General features: G+C 37.7%; 1 protein-coding gene across 1 annotated transcript in view; it reads left to right on the top strand.

Moving 5' to 3' along the window:
* The window catches only part of LOC110447526 (hemicentin-1-like), an 89,077-nt gene that overhangs the window by 35,364 nt on the left and 43,782 nt on the right, over nt 1-9,931 (top strand). Inside the window, exons 19-29 of the mRNA XM_021493293.1 lie at nt 1,208-1,480; nt 1,918-2,205; nt 2,813-3,085; nt 3,902-4,180; nt 4,716-4,991; nt 5,287-5,586; nt 6,098-6,385; nt 6,609-6,890; nt 7,222-7,506; nt 7,709-7,993; nt 8,534-8,818. Coding sequence (XP_021348968.1) covers nt 1,208-1,480; nt 1,918-2,205; nt 2,813-3,085; nt 3,902-4,180; nt 4,716-4,991; nt 5,287-5,586; nt 6,098-6,385; nt 6,609-6,890; nt 7,222-7,506; nt 7,709-7,993; nt 8,534-8,818 — 3,114 coding nt within the window. The remainder of the gene's footprint in view (nt 1-1,207; nt 1,481-1,917; nt 2,206-2,812; nt 3,086-3,901; nt 4,181-4,715; nt 4,992-5,286; nt 5,587-6,097; nt 6,386-6,608; nt 6,891-7,221; nt 7,507-7,708; nt 7,994-8,533; nt 8,819-9,931) is intronic.

Raw genomic sequence — 9,931 nt, 5'->3', positions numbered from 1 at the left:
TTAATAGTTTTAGATATTTATTCATAACATAAACAGCGCTAGCATTTCTGTCGATTTTATTTCAGCTTAACCGGCCGCTATCCGGAAGAAAACATGCACCGTACTGACTGCTAGGGCAGTTATTTTCTGCTTTGAATACTTCCCACTGGCAATAATGATTCCGTAACGTACCCCTTGCGCTATCTTTTGACCATTTGGCAACTATTCGCTTCGTAGCTGACACGGTACAACACTTTTCTTTGGCTTACTTCACACGGCCAGTCATTTTGTTTACAAAGAAATGGTGTGCTATGCGCATGCGCTAGTAGAGGGAAATCCCTGAACAAAACGTTGGTCAGACAGGTAGAAATACCGATGATTATCTTAGATTTAATCATTTTTATGAATCTATTTCAGCCAAATCCGATCGGCATTTTCCATAAGGAGTCTCACTTGATATGTTTATGTAGTATTTGGAAAAAAGACAAAAAAAAAAGTTACTTCAGCGTGATGCCCCTTTAAATGAATGACCTAGACATTTATTCAAGGTCACAGAGATCAAATATGTTCAAAATCTTTCAAACGACTTCTGAATAACCAAAAGTCGCAGGATGATGATATTTGGGATTAAAGGCTACCAAGTTTGTTCAAGTGAATGACTTTGATTATATTCAAGGTCACAGGGGTCCAATTTGTTTAAAATCTTTAAACGATATCTTCCAAATAACCGTGAGGCCCAGAATGTTGATTTTTAGCTAGTAGCATGCTTGGATAAAGGGCTATCAAGCTTTTTTATTTGAATGACCTTGACCCTTTTTTGAGGTCACATTTAGTCAAATATGTTTAAACATTTAAATGACCTAATTTCAATAAACAAAAGGATAGGGTGGTGATATTTTGCAAGTTGCATCCTGAGATGAAGGGCTATACAATTTGTTCAACATAATGACCTTGTTCGACTTTCAAGGTCACAGGGGTGGAATGTTTTTAAGTCTTTGAACAGGTTCTTTTGAATGAATTTTAATCATAAATACTGATATTTTGCCTTTAGCTTTATTTAAGATCACTTATAAGGTTACAAGTGTGAGATGTATACCAGGTGAACGATGCAGGCCCATTGGGCCTCTTGTTATAGAATAAAATGATAAGCTTAAGCTGAAATTCAGTCAATTAAGATTAACAATCATAGTTACAGGTTTCAATATCAGTTAGAATGGTTCTGTTTCAGTGCGCCCTGTGATTGCATTCACCAACCCATTCATAGAGGTAATTAAGGGTAACGATGTTGAGTTGAACTGTGTGCTGCTGAGAGGAAACCCCAAACCTGTTCTCAACTGGATCAAGGATGGAATGGTGGTTCAGCCATCAGCACGTGTCACACGACCCTTCAACAACAGTGTCCTCATCGGGGACATCCAGCAGGACATGGAAGGGGACTACCAATGTGTGGCTAGCAACGTGGCTGGCAACTCTACCTACACTGTTACTGTTGATGTCCTTGGTAGGATCTCCTCTGTAACACTATTAGGAAATGTGTGATTTTAGAGCATTATGCATGTGTGATTGGTAGATAGACCAGGAGTGGGGTGCGGTAGGTTTGGGGGATTTCCACTTGAACATTTTCCTGATGTCACATTTTTCTAAGTTATAACATTTTTATGAGGGAAAAAAAGGAAAAAATGAGATGAATATACCAAGATTATAATGATATGGGGGAAAGAGTCCCATGAAGAATTATGACTTTTAAGTTAAATTTTATGATTCTATAACAATCCAGCTCAAGATTCCATTTTACAGAAAAAAGTTTTCTAAACCAAATAGACATGTTTCAGATTTATGCATAAAGTTGGACCTATGTTGAAAGTCTAGTAAGCATATTAGGTTTCTAGATGTGGTTCAAGCGTTCTTCACTGTTTAGGAAATCTCATTTGATTCCAGTTCCTCCGGAGCTGCTTTTAGATGAAGAAACAGACACCCAGGACCGATTTAGAGTTACGGAAGGAGACTCCATCATTCTGCCCTGTAGAGTAGATGGAGACCCACCTCCCACAGTGACATGGCTCAGGGATGGCAATGAAATCCTCCTCACAGACCCGTCGTACTACATCACTGAGGATGGCAGTTTGGAGATATTCGGAGCTGAGTCAACCAATACAGGGACCTACATGTGTACAGCATCTAATGTAGCCGGGAAAGTGGAGAAAACTGTCACACTCTTTGTGGAGGGTGAGTGTTGGATTTTGCTAGATCAATCACTCGAAGAGTGACTAATAGATGTTTCTAGGTATGGTACTCTCTTTATAAAGGGTGTCTATGGACATTAACAAGCTCTCTATCATTAAGGATGTGTGAAGGACAAGTACTTAAAGTTGCTGTAGGATTAGCATAGAAGGTTACTGGACATATCATACTCTTTGTAAAGAAAGAGTATCTGACGTCACTAGACATGTCACATTTCTTGTGAAGGACGAGTAGTGGACATTTGGATGCGTCACACACTTCGTGGAAAACAAGTAATCAATGTTAACTCATTCACTCCTTAAGACACATTTTAAACTCTTCAAAATCAAAGGTTGAAATAGTTCATGAAATTTCAGGGGTAAACAAGTAAATATAGATAGATATAGATCATAAGTTATCACATCTTTCTTTGCACATTTGATGACCTGTAAATTAAATGCACAACTTTCAACATATTTTGAGTGTATTTAATCTTTCTTTGTCATTTACCAGTTCCTTGAACTGATATTTTTTGTGTGAATCTACTTTTCAAAAGTTCAAAAATGTGGCAGTGGTGACCAAAACATAATTTTCTTCTAAATAAATGTTTCAGTGCCTGCTAGTATAGCTGGCAAGCTTAATGAGAAGTATGTAGTGGAATCAGGACAGACAATCCTCCTTCCCTGTGTGGTCAGTGGTGTACCGGAACCAGAGGTAAACTGGAGGCGCAACTTCATCCCTTTCTATGCTGACACTGAGAGGTTTTTGATCAGTGACCAGGGCCTAACAATCTCCCCAGCCCTGATTGTGGATAAAGCCATCTATGAGTGTGTGGGTAGCAATGATGCTGGCAGTGCCTCCAAAGTCATCACACTTATTGTACAGAGTAAGTGCTTTTATAAAACATGGTATACTTCTGGAAATAACATGTGGTCATTGTACAACACTTCCTTAAGATCCTGCTTGTGTATGCATAAAGAGTACGAAAGGCTTATAATGGGTAATGCCTCTAGAGATTCAACCTGATCATGTACTAAGTTAAGATTTGATGTCCATTCATAACACTTCTATATATGTAAAAATTATTTAAGGTGACTACTCATTTTACACATTGTGTTAATGTGTAGTATCATTTCTAGAGATCCAATCAGTACGTTGTACCAATAAAGGAATTAATTCTTTTAGAGATAAAACATATCAAAGCTTGAAATCATTTTCAGGATGCTGAATCTCAATTTTAAAGTTATCATATTTCATTTCTACCATGTTCTCATAATAATGGATATAGTATTATCAGAACTTTAATTTGAATGCTTAATATATACAGAATAATTTTTATGCTTAATACGTACAGAATTAAAACGTAGCAACAATGAGTAGAATATATATTCTTTATCAGCATTAAAGGTCATAGGGTCATAAAAGAGACCAGGCCCAGTAGTCAAATTCAACATATATTTTCATTGTAAAATAGAAGTCAAGCAATCTCTTTTACAACTGTGAGATACAGGGCATTTCTATTTTTTTTGGCCATTGCATGAAAAGACCATACAGGGTCACTTTAGGCAAACACAAATGCCTTGCTGTAAACATATGATTGTCTAGGCAAAGTTAAGGAAGTACCAGGTAGGTGAACAAAACAAACCCTCATGTGTCTCTTTTTAAAACTGATTTTTCTAACTCTTGTGTTTTTTTGTATCAGTTCCTCCACAAATCAGTCAAGATGGCGATGATGATATAACTGTATTAAACAACGAGGGTGTGACGTTGAACTGTGAGGCGACTGGTAACCCCATGCCAGACATTCGCTGGACCAAGGATGGGGTTACCTTGGATACATCAGAGGGCAGCTATTATCGAATGATTGGGAATGGGTCACTTCATATAACGTCGTCCGGTCCGGCAGACAGTGGGACATATGTGTGTGTGGTGACCAACACGGCGGGGACACAAACCAGGGAATTCTCTATCACAGTCAACGGTAGGCTACAAATATCATACTTTCACCTTTTGCCACAAACTGTGTTTCCCACTTTTGTTTGATTTTCCAGTTTTTGAAAGTATGAATGAAATTTTCAACTATTTTAAACATGTCTTTCCTCATTCATTTTGGTTTGCCATGTCATTCCTAGGAAACACATGCAAAATTACTTTCAATATGAAAAAAAACCATGCCCTCCAAAATCTACCGGTAAATAGAATAATGATTGCAAGCATCATAATTATCTTCCAACATATTTCTATTTTTTTAAAGATATTTCTTGGTTTTCAGTGTTGCTAACTAGTAGCCTAAAGTTAATGTAATGTGCAACAATAAAAAAAAATATTTGCCCAAAACAGTTTTGCATTTCAAATTCAAGGATAGGCAAAAAGCTGTATCGCATATATCAATTGATCATTGTCCTTTAATCCTCAGTCATCCAATTCACATTTAGGTATGCATTCATGACATGAGATTTTACTATTGTTATGTTCAAATACAAAAGAGAATTTACAACTCTTGTTTTCATGTTAAGCTCTGCCTACCTTGCCGGGTAACCTCCTGACAAATACCTCGGAGATAGAGAACAGTGATGTGATCCTTGAGTGCCCAGCCACAGGGACCCCACCCCCAGACATCACTTGGTACAAGGATGATGTTGCACTGTCATCTGATGACTTTGGTGTGAGCATCTTGCCAGATGGCTCCCTTGAGCTGGAAAGCATCTCAGCTGAGGATTCCGGAGAGTATCGCTGCCTGGCAACCAACATTGCTGGGGAAGTTGACCACACAACTAGACTTAAAGTCCTTGGTAAGACTGAATGTAGTCTAAGGGCACTAATTTCTTTAATGATTGGTGTAAACGTCACTGCTTGAAAGTCAGTGCATAAATATATCTTGTTTTGACTTTTGATTTTTTTTATAATTATAACAGTATTTTCTCCAAAAATATACTAAAGTATAATGGAAGTTTTAATTTAGATAGTTGATGATTATGCTGTTGGTAGATTCATTTCTTTGAACACATTTTGAAAAATTGATATGTACTATAAATGTTTTCATGTAAATAGTATATGTTACGTTGAATTTATTTGTTTATTTCTCAGTGGCACCCAAGGTAATAGGTGGTGACCGTGGGGATATCCCCATCCCGGAGAGCCACACTGTGAGGGCTAATGAAACACTGACCATGGTTTGTACTGTGGAGGCAGATCCTCCGCCCACCATCAACTGGCTGAAAAATGATGAACCCTTCACTGAGGAGGAACTGTCACATGTACGTATCTCTGCCAATGGCAAGGAGCTGGTCATTCCTCGGGCTGCTGTTGAAGACACTGCACACTATTCCTGTGTGGCCACCAACATAGCTGGGTCTTCTAAGAAAGAATTTGATGTTGATGTCCATGGTAATTATGTAATACAAAACCTTCAAGTTTGGATTGATGTCCCTTTCTATTACTGTCAAGCATAACATTTTGCTTGGGATTCAATTTTGTTTATTTGGTGGTTCCGGGGAGACCCCAGAATATAATTCTAAGCATATTTTACCACTCGAAATTAAACCACACTGAATGTTTAAAGAAAGAACTTTTTAGGCTATTATGAAAATTTGTGGCACTTGTACTTCGAACAAAATTTCTATCAAATAAGATTTAAATAAACATAGGTACCGGTACTATGAATTACTATTGTTGATAAGAAAGATAAATGCACTATTAATTGCGGGAGTAAGAATGAACTCCTGTCAATCATTTACAGTACACAGGTCATCAAAACATATTCATATTCTGAATTAATAAATGAAAAAATTGCAGTTGTAGTTTGGATTTTGCCATATAAAATATACATATATACATAAGTTCCTGTGTGTCTCTGTTGTGGTATACAATGTAATGTATTTGCTGTTGACTTTGGTAGTGCCCCCAAGGATTGACCCGGGCACTGTGTCTAATGGTACCCTGTCTGTAAAGGTGAAGCAAACCCTTACCATCAACTGTCCAGTAAATGGTATCCCTCTACCTCAAATCAGCTGGTTCAAGAACGGAGAATACATCTCTCCACTGCTTGACCCTAACATTAAATTATATGCGGGCGGTCGCAGGCTAGAGGTTGTCGATGCTAGGATTACAGATGCAGGACTGTATAGATGTGTTGGGGAAAACATTGCAGGAAATACACAGCACGAATTTAATGTCAAAATCAATGGTGAGCTTGAACATATACATGTATTTTTATCTATAGCAATTCTTTGTTTCATGAAATGAATAAAAATTCAAATTAAAAAAATAAGTTCCTTTTATGTCCAATGGGCTAATTAGGACAAATTAATATGAATTGATTATATTGAAAAAAATAATCTAGATATATTGGATAGAATGACCCTGAATCTGTTAACCTTCATCGGTTATTTTTGTTGTTATTGTAACAGTGCCACCCCAGATAGAGGATTCAGACACTGTTCACATTCCGGAGGTTGTGGAGGATGGAGACCTCCTTCTGAATTGCCCTGCATCAGGAAAACCATTACCAAAAATTACGTGGTTCAAGGGAAATCAGCCAATCAAGTTCAATTCATCTAGCTATCTGATCCTGAATGAGGGATTCACATTACAGATTCAAAACGCACAGCAAGATGATGCAACAAGGTTTATCTGTCGAGCCGAAAATGTGGCTGGTGCTAATGAAAAAGCTTTTGATGTGAATGTGTTAGGTAGGTGTCATATTGGATTCCTTCAGTTATACAAAGAAGCATATTCCTTGTAAAACCATATCCATGTTTCTTGTATAATTCATTGTTAATTAGTGGATGGAATGAAATTTATTTGTTGACAATTAATAAACACATCATTAAAATTTACTTGTTGATATGAGCAAATTTGGCATATGATAAAAGTATTTGATATATAAATGAAATGGGATTTTGTTCAAACACAAAACAACTTACTAAAAGCTAAAAATAATTAATGCCTTGTTTTTGTATAGTGTGATATTAAAGTCATTCATTGCAAAATAGGAGTTGTCAATTCTGATACCGTTTTCAGTGCCAGCCAGGATCTCTGAGGAAGGCCTTGACTCTACGCCTGATGTAGTCCTCAATAGGACGCTAGTGTTGAACTGTCATGCGGAAGGTAATCCCACCCCTGAGATCACATGGTACAAAGATGGCTTCCTCCTGGACCCCACACTCAATCCACGCTATGACATTCTGTCTAGGGGCCGCCAACTACGTATCCAGGCTGTCAGGCTGTCCGATACTGCCATATACAGGTGTGAGGCTCTGAACAAGGCTGGAAAGTCCACCTTCGACTTCAACACTGACATATTTGGTAGGGATATTAAGTGTAGCAAGTATAATATTAGGATCAAAAACCATGTAAAATAATGTGTTGCCAAAACACTTTCTAAATTGTCCTGTTTAAAGTTTAGAAGCTGACAGATTGTTGTCAGTACAAGTATTATTGTTATTTCTCTTCTCAGTTGTTATTTCACATCAAACACTTTCTTAATGTGCTAAATTGGTTTGTACAGTTCCATCAAAGATTCCTATTATAAACATCAACATCAGTCCCAAGGCTGTCGTGAACAGTTCGCTGACCTTAGACTGCCCAGCAACAGGAACACCTACACCGGAAATCACATGGTTCAAGGATGGAAGAAAAGTAACTCCAGAACTAAACCCCAACATTCGTATTAGAAATAATGGTCGCCAACTGGAGATTGTCCGTTCTCAGGTGTTCAACACAGGCACATACACATGCAGGGCAGTCAATCCAGCAGGGCAGAGCGAACTCGTACTCAACGTTAACATACAAGGTAGAGTATCAGTTAAACTTCCCAGACTTTAATACAGGGTAATAAAATAGCTCTAAACTTTGTAGTGGGGTTTTGTCAAATTATCTCTGACAAAGTGTTTGAGACACATGATCAGATTTTAAATTCATGAATGCTTTTAGTTGCATTCCCCTCCCCCCCATAAGTCTTTAATCAAAAGGGACAAAATACCATATCATTACCAGTTTGTTATTGTATGAAAAAATGAAGTTTAAAAATGACATTTATGATGTTGTCTGTGTCATCTCTAACCAGATCAACACTTTAATCACAGTTTCCAATCACTGATTTTAAGTGGTCAAATAAAATGTATTAATTACACTGTTTGTAAATTGAACAGAAGGAACACAATTTGTTCATAAGCCTTTTGCAGTTATTGTAGATTTGTAGCTTTTTTCAAAGTTAATTTATTTGTTTATAATTATATAAAGCCAAATAAAAGTAAGCTGTCAGCTTTGTTATAACTTCAGGAAAAGATTTTTGATTGATTTGTAAACTAAAGACTATGAATTGGTTTTGCAGTTCCTCCAAAAATAGGTGCAGATGTGGATAAGAACCCCAGGGTGGTTATTGGTGAACCATTCACAATCTACTGCCCTGCCAGTGGTACACCACCACCAAACATCAGGTGGTTCAAAAATGGGTCCCCTATTCTTCTGTCTGAGGATCGCCAGGATATCCGAGTCACTGCCGGGGGACGTGAGTTGTATATACTCGCTGCTGAGGTAGATGATGCAGGAGCCTACATGTGTGTGGCCACAAACGAAGCTGGAGAGTCGGAACAAACATTTGATCTTGAAGTGTATGGTAGGTATTCAGGCTGAAGTAGCTATCAATGATACTTGCAATGATGAAATTGTAGTAAGGTTATTAATGATGAAATTTTATGTTAAATTATGTATAACTGAGTTTATAAAACCCCACATCTTCAGATGGTGGGTCATCCTAATTCCCCTTTTATCAATGGTCTGTCATCCATACTTTTCTGTCTTGTGTCTTATGTCCTTAAACAAAATTTGTAGTCACTTTTGCTCAAGAAGTACTTGACAGATCTTTCTCAAATTTCCTACGAATGTTCTCTTGGTGCATAGTAGTGCAGGTTCTATTTCAAAACTGATTTGAAAATCAAAATGACCATCAGACAGCCATCTTGGTTTTGACAATTAAAGTTTGTTAAAATAGTACTCGACAGATTTTTTTTTACTTGATTGACAGATATTTCTTTTAGCTGTGCATCTGTCATCTTAAGAGAGAATGGAAAAATGAGATTGCCACCAGGCATCCATCTTGAATTTTGACAGTTCAAGTTTGTTGTCACTTTTTCTCAAGAAATAGACTTGGCAGACCTATCTGAAGTTTAATATGTTAGGTTTCTATTGGTCCTTGGTTTTGCCTGTTATATTTTCAGACCTATCAGAGGAAAGATGGCTACCTGGCATTATCTAGAATTTCGACAGTTCAAGTTTGTTATTCAGATATAGCTGTACACTAGAACATGGTCATAAAAATATAACAGTTGAATAGTAGTTTTTAGGTCACCTGAGACAAAGTCTCAAGTGACCTATTGCGATCGCCTTTTGTCCGTCGTTGTCCGTCGTCCGTCGTGCGTCCGTAAACAATTTACATTTTCGACTTCTTCTCCAAAACCCCTGAACCAATTTCAATGAAATTTTGCAGGGACCTTCCATGGACAAAGGTCAACAAAAGTAGTTGCCGGTTTAGCCCTTAGGCTCCAGGGGCGTGAGGGGCGGGGCCAAAAAGGGTCAAATTGACTAAAATTTCAAAAATCTTCTTCTCCAAAACCCCTGAACCAATTTCAATGAAATTTTGCAGGGACCTTCCATGGACAAAGGTCAACAAAAATAGTGGCCGGTGTAGTCCCAATCCCCCAGGGGCCTAAGGGGCGGGGCCAAAAAGGGT

Source organism: Mizuhopecten yessoensis, unplaced genomic scaffold, assembly GCF_002113885.1.
Source record: "Mizuhopecten yessoensis strain PY_sf001 unplaced genomic scaffold, ASM211388v2 scaffold3459, whole genome shotgun sequence".
NCBI classification, from domain to species: domain Eukaryota; kingdom Metazoa; phylum Mollusca; class Bivalvia; order Pectinida; family Pectinidae; genus Mizuhopecten; species Mizuhopecten yessoensis.
The sequence above is the reverse complement of the archived record's forward strand: the minus strand, read 5'-3'. Positions and strand labels throughout refer to the sequence as shown.